This window comes from Bos grunniens, chromosome 3, assembly GCF_055505025.1.
Source record: "Bos grunniens cultivar Pamir isolate PY7600 chromosome 3, Bosgru_T2T1.0, whole genome shotgun sequence".
Classification (NCBI taxonomy): Eukaryota; Metazoa; Chordata; class Mammalia; order Artiodactyla; family Bovidae; genus Bos; species Bos grunniens.
Genome location: NC_141167.1, coordinates 15737388 through 15763120, shown reverse-complemented (window position 1 = coordinate 15763120; position 25733 = coordinate 15737388). Strand labels below are relative to the sequence as shown.

General features: G+C 40.2%; 1 protein-coding gene across 12 annotated transcripts; it reads right to left on the bottom strand.

The window, feature by feature from the left end:
• Nucleotides 1-4932: 4932 nt before the first annotated feature.
• ZFP69 (ZFP69 zinc finger protein) lies at nucleotides 4933-22172 on the bottom strand. Of its 12 annotated transcripts, none has more exons than XM_086381168.1 (7): nucleotides 21617-22172; nucleotides 20569-20661; nucleotides 19938-20417; nucleotides 17953-18038; nucleotides 10617-10743; nucleotides 10171-10269; nucleotides 4933-6298 (listed from the first exon to the last, which is right to left on the bottom strand). In XM_086381168.1, the coding sequence occupies exons 3-7, from the start codon at nucleotides 20062-20064 to the stop codon at nucleotides 5163-5165; spliced, it is 1575 nt and encodes a 524-aa protein (XP_086237294.1). In that variant the 5' UTR covers nucleotides 20065-20417; nucleotides 20569-20661; nucleotides 21617-22172; the 3' UTR covers nucleotides 4933-5162. The 12 variants fall into 12 exon arrangements, 10 of the variants coding, with proteins under 10 accessions (XP_086237294.1, XP_086237311.1, XP_086237304.1 ...); XM_086381185.1 differs by having other exon boundaries at nucleotides 10171-10266; XM_086381206.1 differs by lacking the exon at nucleotides 4933-6298 and adding an exon at nucleotides 6607-6916.
• Between the last annotated feature and the right edge of the window lie 3561 nt (nucleotides 22173-25733).

The window sequence follows — 25733 nt, the reverse complement described above, 5'->3', positions numbered from 1 at the left end:
CACAGAAGGGAAAAAAACAATATGACCAGGATATTCTTTAGATTCCAGAGAAAACTGGTTAAAGTGAAATCTTTCTGAAATTATAAAACCAGTTTTCCTAGCATGTACAATTAGAAAAATCCAGGTTGTTAAACAGAAATATGCCTAGGAAAAGCCTGAAGTTAACTCTTATCATGTCCTTGAGATACACAGCCCACATTTTCTGAGACTTCAGCCTTTGGTAAATTGGTAGAACTTCAAGTCAAGGGAAAAAAGGAACAAAGAGACATTTTAAATCTCAAGTGAAAAACTATGATATCAGATCTCTGTCTCTCTGGATTTACGTCTCAGTGTATGTCTTAGTCTTTGGATAATATTGCTGAGGTTAATTTGTAAATGAGCTCTAATTTAATTGGCCTAAAGTAAGTACCTATAAATCAAACAATTCTAAATACAAGAGAAATTAAGCTAAAGGTTTCCAGGTTCATGTGAATGGGGAATAGTCAATATTAAATTAATACCTGGTATTTAATGTTTGTTGATCTAATTAATATAGACATATCTTAAGAATAATCAACATTAAGCATAATACTTTTATTGTACCTGTTTAATATAAACTAAAGATGAGCTTATTATATCTGTTGCAAAGTTGTCCATAAGGGAAGTAACTCAAGACCTCTTTATTTAAAAGTGAATGAACTTTTAAGGAAAGAAAATGTGAGGTAAGCATTTTTAGGTAAACTCTATTAAAAATATTCAAAAGCAGAGACATTACTTTGCCAACAAAAGTCCTTCTAGTCAAGGCTATGGTTTTTCCTGTGGTCATGTATGGATGTGAGAGTTGGACTGTGAAGAAGGCTGAGCGCCAAAGAATTAATGCTTTTGAACTGTGGTGTTGGAGAAGACTCTTGAGAGTCCCTTGGACTGCAAGGAGATCCAACCAGTCCATTCTGAAGATCAGGCCTGGGTTTCTTTGGAAGGAATGATGCTAAAGCTGAAACTCCAGTACTTTGGCCACCTCATGCAAAGAGTTGACTCATTGGAAAAGACTCTGATGCTGGGAGGGATTGGGGGCAGGAGGAGAAGGGGACGACAGAGGATGAGATGGGTGGATGGCATCCCTGACTCGATGGACGTGCGTCTGAGTGAACTCCGGGAGTTGGTGATGGACAGGGAGGCCTGGTGTGCTGCGATTCATGGGGTCGCAAAGAGTGGGACACGACGGAGCGACTGAACTGACTGAACTGACTGATTAAAAATAACTTTGTTTTAGTCTCTGCAGATTTTGGTAACTTGAATTTCTAGGGTTGTGCTAAATTAAGTGTTGGAAGTTTATTGAATAGCTAGGTCACTCCCAAGTAAAATAAGATACTGAAACATTAATTACTAAACATTGGCTTCCTTTTACAGAGAAACTAAAGATATTTTGAACTATTAATGAATATGTTTGGTGCCATCCTGAGATGTTCCCTATAAGAAAGGAAATGTTTTTAGAAATTATCACTGGTTATTTTCACCAATCTACAGAAAGATAATATAAAGGACAGTTCATGGTTATTTAAGAAAAGTAGGATGTTTTTCTAGTAAAGGAGGTATAAGCTTCACGCTTGTGACCTTGGTATAAAGCTCCACAGTATTCTCTGAAGATGTGCACAAACTAAATCTGGGAGGATGAGTAGGAGCTAACTAAACAAAGAAGTCAGGCAGAAGGAGGAAAAAATAGCATAAATGATGAACAGAAACCATAAGAGCATAGAATTTAGAGGACCATAAGATGTTTTGTCTGGAGAGACGTATGCTTGGGGAGAAATTTGGGAACCACTGCTAGAAAACTAGGCAATGCTCTATACCAAGTATTCTATTAAGGAAATTGACCTTTACTTTTTATGATAAACCACTGAAGGATTTCTAGCAATAATTTGATTAGTTATATATTTTAGAATGACTACTTTAGCAGCAGTGGGGAAGATAGATAAGTCCAGATTAGATATAGAAAAAATAGTTTGGAATCTAAGCAATTAGGAAATGATAAGAGCCTGATTAAAGCCCTGACAATGGAAATAGAACAGAGGGTATAAACTGATGAGGTCCTAAATAGAATGTATAGGACCTGGTGACTGACTGTCATCAGACTGTGACTGATTGTCATCAGTCTGTGACTGATCGTCATCAGGTGACCCTGATGTGGGGTGGGGGAAATGGATGAGAGGGAGAAGTTTAAACTGGAGAATTGAATGAGTGGTGATACCACTTCCTGGATTAAGGAATACAGATTTTATCCCCAAAGCTGAGTTGAGTTTGGACACGCTGACTTTGAGGTTTACTATGAAATATCCAAGGGGAGATAATGCTGGAATGTTGAAGATAATGACGTGGGTTCAGGAGAGATTTGTAAAATGTAGATGTAAGAAGTGTTGGGATGGTAACAAAATCAATCAGACAAAATGTCTAACTTGAGAAAAGAATGTGCCTAAGGACATAACTCTGGGGAAGAACATTCACAAGACCAACAGAAGTGCCTGGCGGACAGATTGAATGAATGAATAGGCAGTGATAAAAGGCAAAACTAGTGGGTAGGTTCTGAAGCATAATTTATGAAAGATGTCCCTGGGGCAATAGCAGATCTAAGAAGTAAAATTCTTAGAATGATGAAGTGCAGCTATGGTCAGCCATTAAGGGCAAGTGTTTGGAGAACAAAGTTAACAAATTTAGAGGAAAACATGATAAAAAAAATACGACTCAGGTGAAAAGATGTGAGTAATTCAAGAAGGGGATTCTTCACTTCTTCATCTATAAAGGGAGAAGTTTCAATTAGGTGGATTCCTAGACCCTTTCCAGCTCTTAAGTTCTGATCTGATGAGCCAGCATTGAAGAGTGAGTAGGATCTGGAATTCTATGAACAGTAACTCTTTCTTTTGCTCTCCTGCCCCTCCAGCCCTCCTCTCCCATTCACCATCACACCCTCCACGTGGTTCCCACAGAAGCTGAGATCTCTGCTTACAATTGATTTGTTTAGGGGAGGCAGCTGACCTAGCTGGGTCAATACAAGACCTTCCTCAGGATTTTGAGATAAAAAGTAAGGAAGAGAAGACAGTTTTTCTCTGGGTAATGAAAAGGGAATATATGTAAAATCTAAAGTTGATGATAACCGTGATTTGAAATGAGGTATTGGGGGTGGGGGAGGGGGGCAGCTGAAGAATGAAGACACAAGAAGCAAAGATCAGAGATGGAGAGAAAACTGCCTGGGTTTTCCAAAGCATTTCAGATCTCTGTCTCAGACCACTGTTATAATGTATCACTGCCCTGAATTCCATGATACCCCAATATCCTTCTATTAACATCCCCCTTTAAGACTTAACTAGCCTTAGTTGATTTCTGTTACTTGCAACTTAAAAGATTCTCATCACACAGAGTCGGACACGACTGAAGTGACTTAGCAGCAGCAGCAGCAGAGCTCATATGGGAAAGAGAAAAGTAAACGGAAGGTGAAGCTATAAGGTAGACTAGATGTAATGAGTGCCAGGCTTTGGTTTATAACTTGATTAGTGGCTGTGGTGATGGAGATGGGAAATCCATCAACACTCTACAGAATCACTAAAATTTTAAATAATAAAACTGCCAAAATGAAAAGTGAACATCTACAAAATCACTGTGGTCCTTTCATTGGCACTCAGCTTTCACAATGTAATAAGCAATGTCAACAAATTAATTAATGCTCTCATTAATTAATGTTTATTAATTAGAAAGTCAAGTCCTATCTCATTTCTGTCTCCTTCCACAAGTGAACTGTAACTCACTAACATAGCCATAAAATGCTATGTATGGTCAGTTGATCCTTTGTAGTTTAGCCTGCCATCTTAAGTATCCTGACTGAATTGTCCATTTTCCTCCATTCCAAACAAAGGTGTTGTAGCCAGGATTATACTTGCTAAGGCAGGTGGATCAGTCTCTTAAGTGACTATACTTCATCAGACAGTTCCAACCTCAGAAGTTAGGGACTGGAGCAGTTGGTGGAGAGATGTTTTCTTCTCCAACAGAGACTGGTTGCCTTGGCTGCTATTTGATAAGATTCAGCTAATGCTGACTCCAGGGATGGCAAGTACTGCTCTTTTGGGGGATGAGCTTGGACTGTACTTCTAGGCTATGTTATTGAGATAAACTGATACTTCTTTAATGGATTATAAGGCTGCTGGAGATGCTTCAGTACCAGATATGGCTCCCACATGGCTTCTCTATCTTGCTAGTAGGGAAATAAATTGGTCCAACCTCTCTGAAGGTCAGTTTGGCAGTATCCATCATACAAATGCACATACCCTTTAGCACAGAAATTCCCATTCTAGGAATTTACCCTCTGCATCTTCTTACATGTAAGCAACAAAAAAAATGTGTAAGAGTATTCACTGCAAAATTATATAAATAAAAGACTGGAAATCCAAAAGGTCATGTACAATGAAATGGCTAAATAAAGTACATTCAAACCATGGAATACTATACAGCTGTTAAAAAAGAACAAGTAGGCACTCTGTTTACTGATATGGAATAACCTCCATGATACACAGTGAAGTAATAAAAGTAATATGCATTTGTCTAGGGAGCTGCCATTTATGCTTAAAAGTAAAAAAAAAATGTATGCTTGTATTCTCTTGGATTTAAACAGAAAGCTCTCTAGAAGGGTGTACAAAATATGAGTTATACAAAATGGCTGCCTGTAGGTAGAATTTTGTGTGGAGGATGGAGAAAGAAGGCCTTTCACTTACAAAACTGACCATACCTTTTGAAATTTATACCATGTGAAGGGTTTCCCCATTAAAAAAATAAAATTTTAATTACAAAATTAGGGGTGGTGGTGATGTTTTAAACAGTAGTTTCCAAATGCTGGTCTGTATCTGTGAATGCCCAAGAAAAATAATTTATTAATCTACCATGAAGTCATAAAAATAATGATGTACAAAATTTTCTATATTGTTGAATTTAATTGAAGGGCCATCTTTTATTCTCGATAAAGTAACTCTGTGTGGAGGTATTAGTAAATAGTAGTTATCAACGTAGTGTTTATTTACACAATGAGCAAAACTAGAAGTTGGCATCATTATGTCAATTCCTCAAATTTAGAGTCCTAAAATTCAAAGCACAGGGTTACTGATTTAGATTTAGCTTTTGTTCTCATGGTGCATAATCTGTTTTCAGATATTATTTTGGAAGACATTTCTCCTGTGTATTTCATGGTGTCGAGTTAGTGATGAATTATAGCTGAAGGCTTTTCCACATTCATTACATTCATAAGGTTTTTCTCCTGTGTGATGCCTCTGATGTTTTTTAAAGGATGAATCATGCCTGTATGCTTTTCCACAGCGGTTGCATTCATATGCTTTCACTCCTGTATGAACAGTTTTATGGTTGCTAAGGTGTATCCTCTGCCTAAAGGCTTTCCCACATTCTTTACATTTGTAGGGTCTCTCCCCAGTATGGATTCTCTGGTGATGTGTTAGATAAGCTCTATGACTAAAGGTTTTACAACATGCAGTACATGCATAGGGCTTTTCCCCAGTATGAATTCTTATATGTTCACTAAGGTGTCTAATCTGTCTAAAGGTTTTCCCACATTCATTGCACGTAAAGGGTTTCTCTCCAGAATGAGTTCTCAAATGCTGGATCAAGCTAATGTTCTGGCTGAAAGCTTTCTGACATTTATCACATATGTAGGGTTTCTCCCCAGTGTGGGTTCTATGATGCTGATTAAGAGATGAGCGATGTCTGAAGGCTTTGCCACATTCTTCACATTCAAAGGGCTTCTCACCAGTATGGATTCTCTGGTGTGTGGTAAGGGATGCACTTTGACTGAAGGCCCTACCACATTCCTTACATCTGAAAGGTTTCTCACCAGTATGAATTCTCATGTGTTCAGTAAGGTGAATGGGTTGTTTGAAGGCCTTTTCACATATATTACATTCATAGGTTTTTACTCTTATGTAACTTGTTGGATGATTAATCACATCTGATTTGCATTTGTTTCTCTTTCTAGGTGTGTCACATTTACGGAGCCTCTGTTCTAGAACAACATTTGAACTCACAATATTTTTGCCAAATTTGTAAGTTTCTTGGCTTCTCTTCTTATGGGTCATAATGGTTTGTCTCACATTTCTTCCATGGCGATCCTGGTGCTTTTCTAACTCATCATCATATTCTGAGACTTTCTTCAATGTGGAATAAATGACATCATCCCTCATGAACCTTTCCATCATCATGCCATGATATAACTGTTCTTGTAAAATGTTGCATTTTGCATTTGATGCACTGGTTTCTGTTTTACTCTTCAAGTCTGAAAGAAATGGAAAAAATGCAAATAACTCATATTCATTTTGCTTTGAAAAATCAATTATTATACTGGGTATGGAATACAGATTTAGATAACAATACATGTGAGGTACATGAAATTTTGAGTGTATTTATTTTTTTGCATGAGGCATCTGGGTTCTTAGTTCCCTGACCAGAGATCCAACCTGTGCCCCCTGCATTGGGAGCATGCAGTCTTGACCACTGGAGCACCATGGAAGTCCCATGAAATTCTGAGTGTATTTAAATATGGTTATGTAGCCTGTAAAAGTAACGGGAAATTAAGACACAATGAACAAGGCAAAAGTGTGATTTTATATACAGAGTAAAAATTTGAACATTTTAATCTTCTTCTTTCTATTAATACTAAAAAATGATATTTCAGGGCTATGTCTTAACAGTGTCTTTTTAACTGATAACTATTTTTGGGAAACATTCTCAGAAAGATGAAAAGATTTCCCCCTTCCCACTCCAGCTAGTTCATAAAACAGGTCTGAGGGAATTCCCTGGCAGTCCAGTGATTAGCACTCCAAGCTTTCACAGCTGAGGGTGAGGGTTCAATGCTTCATCAAGGAGCTAAAATCCCACAAGATATGCAGTGTGGCTAAAAAATAAAAAAACAGAATAGCAATAAAATGTATGTCCTTCAGGATGAATCTGACAAAAGATGTATAATGTATACAAGACTTTTATGGGGGAAAATCCTGAAAATTTATTTTAAAAAATTAGAAAATATCAATAAGTGGAACAATATACCACGTTCCTGGACAACAGGACTCAATATCATAACATTAATTCCCCTCTAAATTGATCTATAGATTCAATATCTTCCAATCAAAATACCACCAGAGAATTTGTGTGCGTGTAATTGATGCACTCATTATGTAATTCATATGGAAAAGCAAGGGGCTAACAATAGCCAGGACAATTTTGAAGAACAAGATATTGAATCTCACTATGAAATACAGTAATTAAGACAGTCTGACAGAGTAAGGATAGAAAATAGAAAAATGGAACAGAATAGATAGAGCCCAGAAATAGACTCAGGCATATAAAGAAACTTGGCAGGTGACCAAGTAGCATAAACTATTCAATAAATGGTTCTTGGGCTTATTATCCACATGTAAAAAGTTAAACTAGAGCCTCACCTCACACTATATATAAAATATATGCAGATTCAAATCTAAATATGGAAAACAAAATTTTAAAGATATAAAATAATATATATTTTTTCTATAAATCAATAAGGAAAAAATAATAGAAAGATTTGCAAAGGATATAAACTGGTAATTTATAGAAGGGCTTCCCTGGTGGCTCAGACTGTAAAGTGTTTGACTGTAATGTGGAAAAGAAATCCTGGAAGGATGGCCAACAAACATTAAAAACATGCTCTCTCTTATTAGTAATCATGAAAATGAAAAAACAAGACACCACATTCAACCACTGAATTTATAAAAATGTGAAAGTTTGACAATGCCAAGTGTTGACAAAGATGCTGAGTTCTAGAACCTCTCGAAACTCTCAGTTGGAGCACCAACTGGTGTAACTACTTTGAAGAACAATTTCCTGAAACATAAAGGTATATCTGCTCCATGACCCAACAAGTCTGCTTCTATCAAATATCTCAGAGAAATACTTACACACTTACACAAGAAGTTACATATACAAAGTTTTATTGCCTTATCTCTGTAACCCCCAAATTTCTATCATACAGGAAAATGGATAAATTGTGCTTTATTAACTCAATGGAAATGAATGATATGGATAAATATGAATAATATGGGTAAATATCAACAGTGTTGAATGAGAAAAGCAAGTGGAAGAAGTACATATACCATTTTTTTAAAGAGTAAGAATATGCAAAACAGTATTATAAGTAGTAATTTATGTGCTATAAGTCACAGCAAGATCCTCTATGATCCACCTCCTAGAGTAACGGAAATAAAAATAAAAATAAACAAGTGGGATATAATTAAACTGAAAAATTTTGCATAGCAAAGGAAATTATAAACAAGGTGAAAAGAAAACCCTCAGAATGGGAGAAAATAATAGCAAATGAAACAACTGACAAAGGATTAATTTCCAAAATATACAAGCAGCTCATGCAATTCAATACCAGAAAAACAAAACAACCCAATAAAAAAGTGGGCAAAACACCTAAATAGACATTTCTCCAAAGAAGGCATACAGATGGCTAGTAAACACATGAAAAGATGCTCAATATCACTCATTACTACAGAAATGCAAATCAAAACTACAGTGATATATCACCTCACACTGGTCAGAATGGCTATCATCACAAAATTTACAAGCAATAAATTCTGGAGAGGGTGTGGAGAAAAGGGAACCTCTTGCACTGTTGGTGGGAATACAAATTGATATGACTACTGTGCAAGACAGTATGGAGATTCCTTAAAAAACTAGGAATAAAACTACCATATGACCCAACAATCCCACCACTGGGCATATAGTCTGAGAAAACCATAACTGAGAAAGACACACATACCCCAATGTTCACTGATGCACTATTTAATATAGCTAGGACGTGGAAGCAACCTAGATGTCCATCGACAGATGAATGGATAAAGAAGCTGTAGTACATATATAGAGTGGAATATTACTCAGCCATAAAAGGGAACGTGAGTAAGTGCTAATGAGGTAGATGAAACTAGAGCCTATTATACAAACTGAAGAAAGTCAGAAAGAGAAAAAAAAATTGTATATTAACACATATATAAGGAATCTAGAAAGAGGTACTGATGCACCTATGTTCAGGGCAGCAATGGAGATGCAGACATAGAGAATAGACATGGAAATAAGTGAGGGGGTGGGGAGGAGAGGGTGGAATGGATGGAGAGAGTAGCATGGAAACATATACACCACCATATGCAAAACACATGGCCAGTGGGAATTTGCTGTATGACTCAGAGAACTCAAACCAGGTCTCCGTGACAACCTAGAAGGGTGGGATGGGGTGGGAGGTGAGAAGGAAGTTCAAGAGGGAGGGGACATATGTATACCTATGGCTGATACATGTTGATATATGGCAGAAATGAACACAATATTATAAATACAATTATCTTTCAATAAAAAATAAATTCAAAAAATAATATTATATATTTTTTGGGAATATACACATACAATACAAATATGAAGACACATATAGGAATGACAATGTTTAAAGTCAGAAGAGTTGGTTATTTCACAAGCAAAGATGGGAGTACTGGGATTTAAACTCTGTTTCATTTCTTAATCTAGGTAGAAAGTACATAGCAATTTATTGTAATGTCCTCTGCCTTTCTGAATGTCTAAAATATTTTGCAATAAAAACGAAGTTTAAGAAGATTGTTAAAGATCACTGGATTTGATGAGAAGGAATCCCATGGTCATTTTTCTTGCAGGATTTTCCATAAAACATTTGTTACAATAAATAAGGATACTTTAGTTCAAAGGAGAGTGAGAATCAAAGTTAAGATTATAAAATGAAAGTTGATGAAAAGTGGAAATAGGATGCAAGAGAGAAGATTAAAGATCTGGAGAATGCAGTGAGAGTCCTGAAAAGAGATCTGCTTTCTGTGAGAAGAGACTACTACGTACATCTCAGAGCATGGGGAAAGGAGCTTTCGAATGGCAGACTTTAGGATATTGAAGAAAGAAGGAAAACCTTAATGAAGAGAAGACTTATCTTCCCTCCAACTCCAGAGACTTCTGCTAGGTCAGATGAAGAAAAGGACTGCAGACAGAGGGATGAAATCTAGTTCAGAGCATGCCTGTCCACCCGATCAGCCTTTCCGCAGCCTGGGAAGATGCTGGGCACTCTGGCCTACATATTAAAAGGCACCATCTGCCTTGGCTCACCTGAATTGGGATCTCCTGGGCCTTCTTTCTCTGTCATCCATGGCTCTTCTCCTTTCTCCAACTGGGAAATCACACTAGGTTTGGAAAGCTGACAACCTGCTTATGGAGTGAAAAAAAGGGTATGAATATTTATGTTAAGGTCAAAGAACCATCCCTGGGATGTAGTTTCAATCCTCAGGTATTTAGGGTCTCTGAAGATGGAAAGGGGCACCATAGCATGTTTTCCTATTCTCGCTCTACAAAGTAAAGTGTTCCCTGAAGGGAAGAGATTCAGGTATGTTCTGACTTGATTTTCAAAGGTAGGCAACATCCATCTCCAACACAGAACCCAAGGCCAGGCTCCAGGGAATCTACCGCTTTTAATAATTTAGGAATTAATAATACTAAATTAAATATTAATCCTGTTAATAGGCAGGATTCTGGATGTATGTGTAGCCTGTCCTTACCCACTGAGACCAGATTCCCATAGTTCTCCAGCATCACCTCCCGGTACAGATTCCGGTGAGCAGGCGCCAGCTGCCCCCACTCCTCCTGGGTGAAGTCCACAGATATGTCCTTGAAGGTCAACAGTTCCTAGAATATCCAATATATTCCTTTTCAGCCTGAGACCACCTCCATCAAGATCCAATATGTTCTGACAGTCTTCTGAGAGATTCTAAATTAGTTTTACTGGGAGTCTCCTCTGGATCTGTTTGGTAATTCCCTGGAGACTATCATAAACAATATATGGAAGGACAGATGGTTATTATATGTGTCTTAGAAAAAAACAAAATGAAGCAGGATAATGGCACCAGAGAGAACCACAGTGAGGATGGGGAAGATCTTTCATGTAGGGTGTTAGGGTAAGTCTTCCTAAAAGGGGAATATTCAAACAGAGACATGAACTCAGTAGGAAAGAGCCACATGGAAATCTGAGGGGAGAGCATTCCAAGCAGGAACAAAGGACCTGAGGAGTGCATGTCCTTGGCTTGTCTGAGGAGCAGGAGAGTGGCCAGCATTGCTGGAGGCGGGCAAGTGGAAGTAGATGAGACCAGAGGGTCCAGGGGACGGAGAGAGAGGCTTTCAGTACTTACTGTCACAAAGACCAATGCATTCCTCCAGGGCTGAAATTCTGGGGCCCTGCTGGAGTTTAATGCAAGATGAACAAAACGGTTTGGAACTGTGATCGAGCTCTTCCTTAGCTCAAATACTGAACAGATAAAAAAGGATCAGCCCTTCAGCACTGATGTCATGGGGTGCTAGTAGCTGGGTTAATCAGAAGTGAACTCAATCAAGGACCCTGGCGGTGGAAGGTCCATACCTTCCAGTGCAGGGGGTATGGGTTCAGACCCTGGTTGGGGAGCTAAGATCCCACATGCCATGCAACCAAAAAAAGACAAAAAGTGAATTCAATCAAACTAAAGTGCATCTCAGCCAGAGCTCAGCCACAGCTCTAGGAAAAATATGAATAATCAGTCCCTCACCTTAACCACCAGTCAAGAGGAAAAGGCTTAGAGTTTTCTGCAAATAAACAGAACAGACAAAACAAACAGACTATATCTATCTATCTATACATATATACATTTATTTATTGTTTATTTATCAAGAGAAACTATTCCATAGCCCAGATATTCATGCTTCACAATTAACAAACACAGGTCAGGGATGAATTTCATGCAACTCAACCCAAAGAAATTTTTTACATTCTGAAATCATTTTGCACTCTGAAAGATACCAGCCTTTCTCATCACCTTAAAATTCTTCACAGAACGATACTTTCTGCAGAATCTGCATATGCCTGCATACTTGTTGTTTGTTGTTAAGTCGCTAAGTCATGTCCGACTCTGCTGCCCCATGGACTGCAGCACACCAGGCTCCCCTGTCCTTCACTCTGTCCTGGAGTTTGCTCAAACTCATGTCCATTGAGTCAGTGATGCCATCCAACCATTTCATTCTCTGTCGCCCCCCTTCTCCTCCTGCCCTCAATCTTTTCCAGCATCAGGGTCTTTTCTGTAAATCGGCTCTTCTCCTCAGACGGCTAAAGTATTGGAGCTTCAGCTTCAGCATCAGTCCCTCTAATGAATATTCAGGGTTGTTTTCCTTTAGGATTGACTGGTTTGATCTCCTTGCTGTCCAAGGGACTCTCAAGAGTCTTCTCCAGCACCACAGTCTGAAAGCATCTTCCGGGCTCAGCCTTCTTTATGGTCCAACTCTCACATCTACACACAACAACTGGAAAAACCACAGCTTTGACTAAATGGACCTTTGTCAGCAAAGTGATATCTCTGCTTTTTAATATGCTGTCTAGCTTTGTCACAGTTTTTCTTCCAAGGAGCAAGCATCTTTTAATTTCATGGCTGCAGTCACCATTCACAGTGATTTTGGAGCCCTGCTTTGGAGCTCCTGCTTTGGAGCAGGAGAAAATAAAACCTGCCACTGTTTCCATTTTTCCCCCATCTATTTGCCATGAAGTGATGGAACTAGATGCCCTGATCTTAGTTTTTTGAATGTTGAGTTTTAAGCCAGCTTTTTCACTCTCCTCTTTCACCTTCATCAAGAGGCTCTTTAGTTCCTCTTCACTTTCTGCCATTATGCTGTTATCATCTGCATATCTGAGGTTGTTGATATTTCTCCTGGCAATCTTGATTTCAGCTTGTGATTCATCCAGCCCAGCATCTCACATGATGTACTCTGGATAGAAGTTAAATAAGCAGGGTGACAATATATAGCCTTGACATACTCCTTTCCCAATTTTGAACCAGTCCATTGTTCTATGTCCAGTTCTAACTGTTGCTTCTTGACCTGCATACAGGTTTTTCAGGAGACAAGTAAAGTGGTCTGGTATTCCCATCTCATTAAGAATTTTCCACAGTTTGTTGTAATCCACACAGTCAAAGGCTTTAGCATAGTCAATGAAGCAGAAGTGGATTTTTTTTTAATTCCCTTGCTTTTTCTATGATCCAACAGATGTTGGCAATTTGATCTCGGGGTTCCTCTGCCTTTTCTAAATCCGGCTTGAACATCTGGAAGTTCTTAGTTCACATATTGTTGAAGCCTAGCTTAAAGTATTTTGAGTATTACCTTGCTAGCATGTGAAATGAGCACAACTGTAAAGTAATTTGAGCATTCTTTGGCATTGCCTTTCTTTGGGACTGGAATGAAAACTTGACCTTTTCCAGTCCTGTGGCCACTGCTGAGTTTTCCAAATTTGTTGGCATATTGAGTGCAGCACTTTCACAGCATCATCTTTTAGGATTTGAAACAGTTCAACTGGAATTCTATCACCTCCACTAGCTTTGCTTGTAGTAATGCTTCCTAAGGCTGCCTTGACTGCACACTCCAAGATGTCTGGCTCCAGGTGAGTGACCACACCAAAACGATTATCTGGGTCATTGAATCTTTTTTGTACAGTTTTTCTGTGTATTCTTGCCACCTCTTCTTAATCTTTTCTGCTTATGTTAGGTCCTTGCCATTTCTGTCCTTTATTCTGTCTTTCTTGGTTCACCAAAGCAAACTTGTAGAAAGTTGCAACTCCCAGCGATACAAGGATTGCTCTAACAATATGAAATTGCAGATGCTTGGCCAGGAGGCCACACATCTGAGGTTTCATTAAAAAACTGGAAGCCATTGTAGTTATTCTCAATACCAATGTCCTTCCAGGCTGATGGGGAAATGGATCTATCTATGCATATTTCATCCTCCACTGTTCTTTTACACAGAAGATCTGAACCATAATAAAAAACTATTAGGCAAGTGAAGGAGGAAAATCTGACCTATAATCAAGAAATAAAAACATAAGAAACAAAGACCTAGGTCACCAAGTCACTGTAAGAAGCAGACAAGAAATTTAAAGCAATTATTAAAATATATGTTGAAGAGTTTACAATAAAATATGGATGGAATAGGTCAAAATGTCAGGGTAATTGAGGAGAGATAGAAATACCAAAAAAGAACTAAAAAACAATTCTACAACTGAAAAATACAATATCTGAAAAATCCACTGGATGGGCTTAACATCAAATAGACCCTGATGAAGACAAGATCAATGAAACTTAACACAGGTCAATAGACAGTATTCAAATGGAAGCACCAAGAGAGAAAAAGAAAAAAAAAGAGGGGGGGATAATATCACATGGTCTAATATACATGTAATTAAAATCTCAGAAGGAGAAGAATGAGAAGAAAAGAATATTTGAAGAAATAAAGGCTGAAAAATTTCCAAGTTGATTAAAAAAAAATCAACCTATAAATACAAAAGGCAGCAAATCCTCCACCAAAAAAAAAATAAAATTCAAAGAATACCATGTCTATGCTGCTAAGTCACTTCAGTCGTGTCCAACTCTGTGCAACCCCATAGACGGCAGCCCACTAGGCTCCTCTGTCCCTGAGATTCTCCAGGCAAGAATACTGGAGTGGGTTACCATTTCCTTCTCCAATGCATGAAAGTGAAAAGTGAAAATGAAGTCTCTCAGTCGTCCCCGACTCTTAGCGACACCAAGGACTGCAGCCTACCAGGCTCCTCCGTCCATGGGATTTTCCAGGGAAGAGTACTGGAGTGGGGTGCCATTGCCTTCTCCACCATGTCTATGCACATCATTAAAACTGCTGAAGAGCAAAGATAAAAGGGAAGATTATAAAAGTAGTGAAAAGAAAGTAGGAAAGGAAGAACAGGAAAACCAGAAAAGTTAGTATGAAATAAACAAAAAGACATGTCACATCTGAGGAAAGAATAAGAAAAATAGCTCACTTTTTATCTGAAGCAATATAAACCAAAAGACAATGGAACATCCTTAAAGTGCTTAAAAGAAAAAAATGGTCACCCTAGAATTCTATATTCAGTAAAAGATCCTCTAATAGGAAGACCATATAAAGACATTTCTAGATCGCCAAAGCTGTGAGAATTCGTCATCTGAAGAACCGCACTACAGGAAATGCTAAATGATGTTCTTTAGGCTGAAGGGAAATGATGTCAGAAACTTAGAACCTAAAGGAAGGACTGAAAAGTGCTCCAACTGGTAAAGTGAAAGAAAGTCACTTAGTCGTGTCCGACTCTTTGTGATCCCTATGGACTGGAGCCCACCAGGCTCCTCTGTCCTTGGAATTCTCCAGGTAAGAGTACTGGAGTGGGTTGACATTTCCTTCTCCAGGGGATCTTCCTAACCCAGGGATCAAACCCAGGTCTCCTGCATTATAGGCGGATCCTTTACTGTCTGAGCCACCAGGAAAGCCTGCACTGGTAAATATGTGGGCAAATATGAAAGGCTCATTTTTTTTCCTTTTCTTAATCTCTTATGAGACAGTTTACTGTTAAAAGGAAAAATAAGGACATGTATTATAGGGTATATAACATGTAAAGTGAAAAGCATGATGACAACACACAAAGAATGGGAAGAGTAAACAGGAAAATATGATTTTCATATTCTTTGTGAAACAGTATAATAGTAATTCAACTGTGACATGTTTAAAATGCATATTGTAATGGCCAGGACAACCACTAAAAACAAATCAAAGTATAGCTAAAAAAGTCATTAGAAGACATAAAATAGAATACTAAAAAACTGCACAATCCAAAAGAAGGCAGGAGAGGAAGAACAAAGAAATGAAGGAATAGGTTTGACAAACAGCAAACAAAGGACAAGAATATACACTTAAATTCCAAGCATATCAGTGATTGCCTGTGTGCTCAGTCACTTCTGTTGTGTCCTACTCTTTGTGGCTCTATGGACTATAGCCCGCCAGGCTCCTCTTGTCCTTGGGATTCTTCAGGCAAGAATACCGGAGTGAGTTGCCATGCCCTCCTCCAAGCCATCTTCCCTACCCAGGACACTGAACCCATGTCTCCTTCGTGTCCTGCATTGCAGGCGGATTGTTTTGGGTTTTTTTGGGCTGCACCGGGTCTTTGTTGCAGCATGCAGGATCTTTAGTTGTGGCATGTGGGATCCAGTTCCCTGACCAGGGATCAAACCCAGGCCTCCTGCATTGGAAGCACGGAGTCTTAGCTACTGGGCCACCAGGGAAATCCTGTAGGTGGCTTCCTTACCCACTGAGCCACATGGGAAGCTCCATATCAATGATTATGTAACTGTTAACAGACTAAGCATGCAAGGCCCAGCTGTATCTAAGAAGGGCCACACTTTAAATATAAAGGCACAAATAAGTTAAAAGAATGTAAAAAGCTATACCATACCAACAATAACTAAAAACACTGGAGAAGTTACATTAAATCAGACAAAGTGGGCTTAGGAAAAAGAATATGATGAGACATTTCCTAAAGATAAATGGTCAGCTCATTAAGAAGACAATAATCCTATGTGTATATGTGCCTGACAACAGAATTTGACTTGACAGAACTAAAGGAAGATATGAACAAAATCACAATAATTAGAGATTTTAACACTCCTCTCACTAAGTGATCGAACAAGTAGACAAAAATTTATCAAGGATGTAGATCTGAACACCTATCAATCAACTTAACCTGACATTTGTAGAGCATTATACCTAACCACTGCCACATACAGATTCTTTCTCAAAGTTTTTATTTTGAGATTGTAGATTTATAAGATAATTTTAATCATAGATTTACATGCAGTTGTAAGAAATAATGCAGAAATCCCATGTACTGTCTCTCTACTAGGGGCCAGAGTTTTGATTGGAAAGGGGCACAAGTGAACATTCTGAGAGGCAGAAATGCTCAACTTGGTTACATGGTGTATAAGTGTCAAAATAGAACCATGTACTTTCTTAAGTGTTTTTCCTATATATAAATTATATCTCAATTTTAAGAAATTTAATCTTTTCCCAGTGCTAAGAATGCCACCAGTATTTTTAACTGTCAAGAGGTGAGAATTAAAGAAAAGTGGAATGCAGAGATAAGGTAACTCTCCAAATAATTAGAATATTACTATTTCTTCCATATTACTGGAAATAGCCCTGGAATGCATTTCAATCCTAAAAGATGTTAGCACCTGAATTAGCTAAAGAAAATGGCATCATAAAAAAACCTAAAAAAAAAAAATCACAGAGCAAGTAAATACCAGAGATAAGTTCAAATTCTGTACCATCCAGTTTCAAAACCCAAGTTCTCAGTCAAAACTCTTCTGTCCTCAGATAATGTCCCCTCTTTAATAAGTCTTCCTTTCACATTTACTCTGCAGTTTTCCTTCTCTGTTTCACCTGTGCGTCTACCAGGTGGTGAGGACATGTTTCCATGTTGTAACTGCCCAGCCTGTCTAATGTGTGTGCTCCATCGCCTGACCATTTCTTCTCTGCTCAGGTCTTTAGCTGTTATTTGACCTCTGCTCATGCCACTAGTCTATGGGCCACTTCATGGAGTGATAGATGTCACCCATTTTTGAGTATAAAATACTCATGAAAACTGAGGTTTATCTTAGATCCCAAATGGTACCTATTGGTTTTTATGGGTTAGAATTAAATCATTCATTTTGCTTTCTCTACAAAAATTTGTATTAGATGTTGGCTGGAAAGAAATATTTTTTAAAAAAATATTTTTTGGCCACACAGCATGTGGAATCTTAACGCCCCAACCAGGGATCAAACCTGCACCCCCTGCAGTGGACGTGCATACTTGTAACCACTGGACCGCCACGGAAGTCCGAAGAAACGTTTTCTAAGAGGAGGGAAACTGCCACCACTGTGGACCAGTTTTCTGTACAAGACAAACTTGCGTTGAGTTCCCTGGTTAAATTCATTAGCCTCAATATACCCAACTCCCCAGAAAAGGGCAAATTATAATCTTAAAAACTAAAAAGCATGTCAAGAAAGTGACAGGAAACTCCAACCCACCTGGGAGTCTGTTGTTGGGGTCCCGGGGGTCAATTCATCCTTTAAACTTTCTCCCTGGGTCTCATCAGCATCCTGAGATAGCAGAGCTGAGGAAGGAAAAGAGGGAGAAAGTTTGCATCTTACCTTACCCCATTAAACAGAAAAACTGCCTGCAGTTCTGCTGAAAACAGCCCTTCTCTGAATACACTCACAAAGAAAGACATTCAGAGCGACTCAAGAGCAGACTGGAGTCTCCTTAATGAGGAGGCCCTGCAGTGCACTGACTGGGGTATTAATGTTTCCCAATGGTCAATGCTGGTCCCAAAACACTGACCTACCAGGCCACTCCTCTGTTCAGAAATCCTCAAAGGTTCCCCACTTACAAGCAAGAAAAATCCACACACTACCCACAGACTTCACGGCACTCTACAATCTGCCTGAAGCATATCTTCCGAGCATTAGTTTCCTCTAACCACCACCCTTTATCTGTGGGACACATGCACTGGCCACATTCTTAACCCTCAGTGAGACTAGAACAGTCTCCATTCTCTGAACCACTCTTCAAGGTCCCCACTTTTGTATTTTTTCCCAACTCTTCCATAAAAACGATAGACATCTTTTAAGGCTCAATTCAGTGCTATCTGCTTTGTGAAAACTTCTCTGATAAATACAATCAGAAGAATTTTCCTGTCTCTTGTCTTCCAAAAGAATTTTACCATAAAATGTATTTAGGCTACTTTCTCTTCTTTCCATCCAGGTATGTGTGTATCTCTGCTGCTGCTGCTGCTAAGTCACTTCAGTCATGTCCAACTCTGTGTGACCCCATAGACAGCAGCCCACCAGGCTCCCCCGTCCCTGGGATTCTCCAGGCAAGAACACTGGAGTGGGTTGCCATTTCCTTCTCCAATGCATGAAAGTGAAAAGTGAAAGTGAAGTCACTTAGTCGTGTCCAACTCTAGCGACCCCATGGAATGTAGCCTACCAGGCTCCTCCGTCTATGGGATTTTCTAGGCAAAAGTACTGGAGTGGGATGCCATTGCCTTCTCCGGTGTCTATCTCTATCAATTAATAATTAGCATTAGAGATCATTATTCATTTTTCCATCCATCAAGATGCTTAACAAAGTCCCTGTCTGACTCTTGAAGTATTAAAGATGAACTAAGAGACCCCATGCAGCTGCTGCTACTGTTACTAAGTTGCTTCAGTCGTGTCCGACTCTGTGCGACCCCACAGACGGCAGCCCACCAGGTTCCCCCATCCCTGGGATTCTCCAGGCAAGAATACTGGAGTGGGCTGCCATTTCCTTCTCTAATGCATGAAAGTGAAAAGTGAAAGTGTCCCGACTCTTAGCGACCCCATGGACTGGAGCCTACCAGGCTCCTCTGTCCATGGAATTTTCCAGGCAAGAGTACTGGAGTGGGGTGCCATTGCCTTCTCCGAAGAGACCCCATGACATATGCTAATTCCTCTGTCCATCCATCTATCCTGACCCGGCCAGCAAATACTGTGTGACCTTGGACATGCTTCCCACTGAACTCAAAACAGTTCAAGGTAAAGTGAGAGTAGCCAAGCATGTCATTCCTTCCTCCTAGTGAGAGAAGAAAAGAAAGAAAAAGCATTGGTTTGGGACTAGACTGAGACTAATAAAGGAAAACCACTGGAGGGCTTGAGGGGGTAGAAACCTTTGACTCTAATGTCTGTAAATCACACTTATACAGCTGCTGGTGGGGAACACCCTGAATTCTGTTTTCCTGTCCTGTGTTTATTCGAGGACAGGAGATGGAAGCAGCATGGAGCACACATCGCAGGGACCCAGTGCTTAAGAGCCCAACATTTTCTCATACAGCTATCTCCTTCCCCAAAGCCCCAAGCACAAGTCCCAAGGACCTAGTCTCTCCCAATTTTCTCCCCCAGAGACCACTTGAATGATGTTTGTACCTATCTTCCCCAAGCAGATTGAGAACCCTTCTTCTTCCTCCATCCCCCATCCATCAGCCTATTCTCACCTCCTCCTTCAAACATCTTGGTCACATCCTCCCACAGGGGCGTCCCCTCCTTGGCGTTCTCTGGATGGTGCAACTTCACCCATGTGCTGGCCTCAGTGGGCAGGGTGATCAGGAGCTGCTGCAGCATGATGATGCCTCCTGACCGACCTTGTCCACTTTTGGTGAGGAAACGGCCAGAGCCTCTGCTGAGATGCCTCACAGTTGCGTGGTCCTCCTGTGATCCGTCTCCTGCCCTCAGGATTCTTGCGTGTGCCTGTGGCACCAGAACCTAGGGGCTCCTAGAGGCTGATGTGGCTCTCACAGCTCTGAAAAACTGATTCCTCTCTAAAATTAAGTCCTGCCTGCTTGCAGGTGGCTGGTTGAGTAGGTCTGAGTACACACCTCTTCATATTCTTCTAGAGGAGCAAAAGGCAGGGAGGAGGGATCCAGAAAACTGATCATACAGATAGACCTCCAGAACTTGCAGAAACATACTTAAAACTGAAAAAGATCCAAAAACAAAGATTTAGTATCAATGTGAAAATAAGTATAATCTATGCTTTGGATGCAGCTCTAATTTCTAGTTCCATACACACTTTCACAAACAGCACAAATACACACAAATACCAAAGATACACAAACATGTGCAGACCTTGCCTTGATTTTCCTCTTTGGAAGCTCCAATACTTTGGCCACCTGATGTGAACAGCCGACTCACTGGAAAAGACCCTGATGCTGGGAAAGACTGAAGGTAGAAGAAGAAGAGGGCAACAGAGGATGAGATGGTTGGATGACAATACTGATTCAGTGGACATGAACTTGGGCAAACTCTGGGAGATGGTGAGGGACAGAGAGGCCTGACATGCTGCAGTCCATGGGGTCACAAAGAGTCGGACACGACTTGACAACTGAACAACAAGCTGCATGCATCTTCTGCTTGGACACAGACTTAGGAGTTAAGAGGGCAAGCTTAGGAATCAGACAGTCTGGGTTAGAATCCCAACACGGGCACTTAAAAGCTCTAAGACCCTTCAGTTCTCTGAGTTTCCATTTCATCATCTAGAAAATGCATCTAAGAAGTGTACTTCTTTTAGGCTTGTAACAATGTTGGGAATACAGTACCTTAATAGACATTATTATAAACCTTTTGCTTTAATGTGCAACCACAACACTACTTTTTAAAGTTATCTTTAAAACAATTATAGATCTGAATTTAAAGTTTCAAGTATCTCAAATATAGTACTTCGAATATAATGAGAAATATTGGAGAACTGCTCCTGGCAGGAAATTTTGGAAACCGCCTATCTTTTCGCGGAAGCCCTTGACATCTGAACAGGCGCCTCTACAGCGACTAAGTACAGTGTATTAGGGCTTCAAGAACAATCCTAGTCCTAGCTCCCTGAAAAGGGAGCTGGCCCAACTTTTTGAAGTTTGTGGGGCAGGGTGTTTGGCTTCTTGTTTTCAGCTGTGACTGATGCAGAGAAAGGAGCTGTATTGGAGCATATGAAAAATATCCTACCCCCAAATATATGAAAAGTAAAATGGTTTGTTACCCAAATGGAGAAACTTTCCAATCTTATTCCCGAAATGGTTAACGACAGAGAAGCTTCATTTCGAGTATGCCCCTTCTCACTAGTCCCAGACATGCCTCTGTCGGACCTAAGAAACTGCAGACACAGACAGCGTAGCTTCCTACTCACCAGAGAGGCCGTGGACCAGAGATGGGAGGCGTGAGACAGCCGGTTCTTGAGGCTTTCAGCTCCAGAGGGTGTCTCTTTAGAGAAGGACCGGTAAGAGATTTTGTTTTTTCCCAGCCTTTTATAGACAGACCACATCGACACCCAACACAATGACTTTTTTAAAAAACGCCGAACATTCACGCAGGCTTCCTTCTGAAGCCCAAAGGACTATCGGCCTCCAGACGGGACCAGGGCTCTTTTCTAAATTCCTGAGAGGCGGCCTAGGGCGGGTGCTGAGGCACCAGATAAACCCACAGCCCCTCCAACGGCACTTTCCCAGCCACACCCCCGGGAGCTGGGCTTTGGGGACCCGCAAGGCCAAGGGAACCCTGAACCGGCTTCCAACAGACCCGGGCTAGGCTACCGCTCGCCCGCCGCTGCTTTGATGCCAGGCCGGCGGCAGTGGCGAGGCCCACCGGCGCCCCGCCTCCTGGGCCTCAGGCCGGGTGTCCCGGCCCCTCCGCAGTAGCGAAGCGCCGTTGCCCGCGCCCCTGTTAGCCTTCGCCCAGGTCCGGGTGCTGCCCCCAGCGCAGCCGCAGTGCTATCAACCCTGGTACCCTCGAGTCTTCCGGCGGTTCGGCCCGCCCCGCCGCCGGCTCCGCCCATCAGGAACGGCGAGAGCCCGCCCTCTCCGGGGAGGCAGGCGCTCCCGAAAATCCGGAACCCAGATTCCGCGGAGCGCGCCTGGGCACGCCGCCCCCACGACTGCCAGACCCTGGACAGAGGCCACCCAGGCGGACCGCCCGCGTTTCCTGACAGCGGTCCCAAGAGACTAGGTAACCGGCCCAGCTCTTCCCCTGCGAAAGCCCTTTCTCTGTCCTTCATTCATTTATTCAACTATCTTCTGAATCCCTAGATCTGTTCACACATTGTTACAGGCTCTAGGGAAATACCAGTTATCAAAACTCAGTCCCTGCTTTCTTGGATCTTAATTCTGGGAAAATTAAATAGATAATAATAATAATCTAGAAAGGTAATGTTGTCTGCCAGCCCAGTGAATTGCCCACCATCAAGCCATCAGCCGCTGCAGACCTCACGAATGGTGTCCCCTGAGGGGAATTCAGGATGGAGACAAACTGGAAACCTTCTGCCCTCTGGCTGACTGTAGATAGTTAAGACACACATCTAAGGAATAATGTCAATGAGCAGGGCCTTTACCTTCTGCTATGACTTGTTAATGACTTTTAATCTAGTCATCACTGAAAAGATTATTTCCTGTATTTTGAGTTACTTCCTGACCTCTTTCAGGTACTGCCTCTGGTGTGCCTGATTCCAGAGCAACTCGTTCTTCTCCAGAGGATAAACTCTAGTCTCTTGGGATGAGGAAAGGTGGTAATGTAAACTCATGTTTACAAAATAAAGAGAAACTCACATAGTTAATCAGCCCTAGTTAATTGCATTTTAAACAAATTAACTTAAAAAATAACCTATCTTAAAAGTATGTCTGTTATGATTCACCATTCTTAAAAGCTTATAAATTCTGATCTATTTGTAAAGAAAAGAAGGAGGGGCTTCCCTGGTAGTCCAGTGGCCAAGACTCTGCCCTCTCAATGCAGGGGCCCCAGGTTTGATCCCTGGTCAGGGACTTAGATCCCACATGACACAACTAAAGAGTTTGCATTGCACAGCTAAATATCCCGTGTGCCGCAACTAAGACCTGGCCAGCCAAACAAATAAATATTAAAAACATAAAATAAAAATGTGTGTTAAAAAAAAAAGGAAACAAAAAGATTTCCTCACCTATAAAAGCTAGGTGAGAAAGTGTAGGAATTGCCTTTCTCTATTGCCATCATAGATACCCAGTTCAATTTGGTTCAAATCAAAACAATTCAGCAAGTATTTATTGAGTCCCTACTGTATGCCAGGCACTTGTGATGCACCAGTAAACAAAACAGATCCCTGCTCTCATGGAGCTTACATACTCCTAAGGGAAAATATGAGTAAATAATAAGCATAATAAATGTGTGAATTATCAATATCTAGTATGTTATGTAATATGTGATATGGACAAAGAAGGAATACAGAAGTTAGGGGGCAAGGAAAGGTTGTAATATTAAGTAGCATGGTCAGAACAGGCTTCAGTGCAAAGGTAACATTTGAGCAAAAGTGAGGAAGGAAGGGTAGGATGTCTGAAGGAACAGCTAGTGTAAAGGCCCAGTGGCAGGAATAGGCTAGAGTTCAGAATGGAGGTCTTGGCTGGAGACATGAATTTGGCAGTTGATACAACCATAAAATATCAACAGAGATGTTATTTTAAGCCAGAAGACCATGAAGGATCACTGAGACACAGACTGTAGATAGAGAAAAGTGATGGCCATGCCTTTCACTAAAGGAAGCAATCAAAAAACCCCAAATTCTTGGGAAAGCTAAGGCCACAGAAACATGGAAGAGCATATAAGAGGCACAGTGAGCACCCTCATTCTGGCCTTGTGCCCATCAAAGTCATACAGGACTTAAGAGTTAGAAGCCAGTTTTTGTAAACATACTAATATAAAATATCTAGAGATAATGGAATATATTCTGGATTAACAGCTTTACTTTTGATAGTTCACACAACATTCAGGCAGTTAAATTGTTTGTTTTGAACTGCCATTTAAGAGTAAGAAGCGGAACTTGACCAATCTCCACTGATGTTTGAAAGGATGCAGTATTTATAAAGACAGTGAAGTACTACGAATCAACTCCTCCACTTCCCCTCTCATACTTCCCTGCCTCTCATACTTTGGCCCCTGCAGTCACCGTCTCCCTGGTCCTCTTTGGTGGGCCCCTAAATGTGTTTTTCTAAGGGCTGTTTCAAAGACCTTCTCGCTCAAAAGACAACACATTTTTTTAATTTAATGCCATACATTTGGCAATTAGAAAGTAAAAGACAATTAAAATGCCATCCACCAATCTTAATAAAAAGACATCAATATGTATTAGGAATTATGGTCTAATTTTCTTAGGTGTAATAATGGCATTGCAGTTAAGTCTTAAAAGAGTGGTGGTTATCTTTTAGAGATACATCCCAAAGCACTTGTGGATAAATAAAAAAAAAAAAGCATCATTATGAACTAAAGTCTACATAAATATCTCCATAAATAATTCCTAGGCTTCCACAACAGCATTACAATTGTGATTTTAAAAAACCTTTTTGCAACAAAATACCAAAGAGATTGATAAGGAAACAAGACTTTTGGCATAGATACAAGTGAACATACGAATATGACATTAAATGGTAGTCTAGTGTCAGTATTAATCATTGTACATATATTCATTTTACATAGTGGAATGGGCAAATTACAATCCTCGGGCTAAATGCAAACCAACACTTGTCTTTTAAATAAAGTTGATTGGAGCAGTTATACCAATTCATTCATGTCAGTGGTTCCCAACTAGGAATTATCTTGCCCTCCCCAGGTCTGGGGAAATTTCTGGTTGTCACTGTGGAGCGGGGAACTACTGACATCCAGTGGCCAGCTGCTACTGCTGCTAAACATCCTACAAAGCAGGATAGCCACCTACAACAAAGCACCCCAAAACATTAGCAGTGCCACAGATGAGATACCCACATATTGTCTCTGGATACTTCTGCACTAAGATGATAGAGTTGAGTAGTTCTGACAGAGGTCATATGGCCTACAACACCTAACATGTTTATTATGTGGCCCTTTACAGAAAACATTTGCCAATTTTTCTCTATGAAACCAAAAAATGTAAGTACCTCATGTTTAGCTGGTTACCTATTAAGTCTAGAAAACTCTCTTTAACATTATTTCTAGAATGAGACAATTGACATTTTTATTTCTACCTCTTCTAGCCATATAAAGGGCTATAGTAAAAGGTTATATTTTATTCTGATTCATTAAAGGGATATTTAAATCCGTGACTCTCAAAGTCAATCACAGATCACTGGCTTGTCATGATGATTTCACTGGCCCACAGTGAAATGAGAAAAATAAAGACAAATTTGGGAGATTTCCATAAAACTAATTTAATGTAAGAGACTGTTCTCTATAATTATAGTCTTCCTATATTTTAAAATAATAAAATGCCCTTTCTTTTCTGACACAATGCTGATAATAGGTAGTTTGTTTTT

What these genes read in the sequence shown, in the direction of transcription:
- ZFP69 (XM_086381168.1), bottom strand. Translation starts at nt 20,064, where the DNA reads ATGCTGCAGCAGCTCCTGATCACCCTGCCCACTGAGGCCAGCACATGG. An exon ending in CCCCAACAACAGACTCCCAG is followed by an intron (nt 10,744 to 17,952) that starts GTGGGTTGGAGT and finishes TGGATATTCTAG; the next exon opens with GAACTGTTGACCTTCAAGGA. An exon ending in CCCAGGAGATCCCAATTCAG is followed by an intron (nt 6,299 to 10,170) that starts GTGAGCCAAGGC and finishes CATTTCTTTCAG; the next exon opens with ACTTGAAGAGTAAAACAGAA.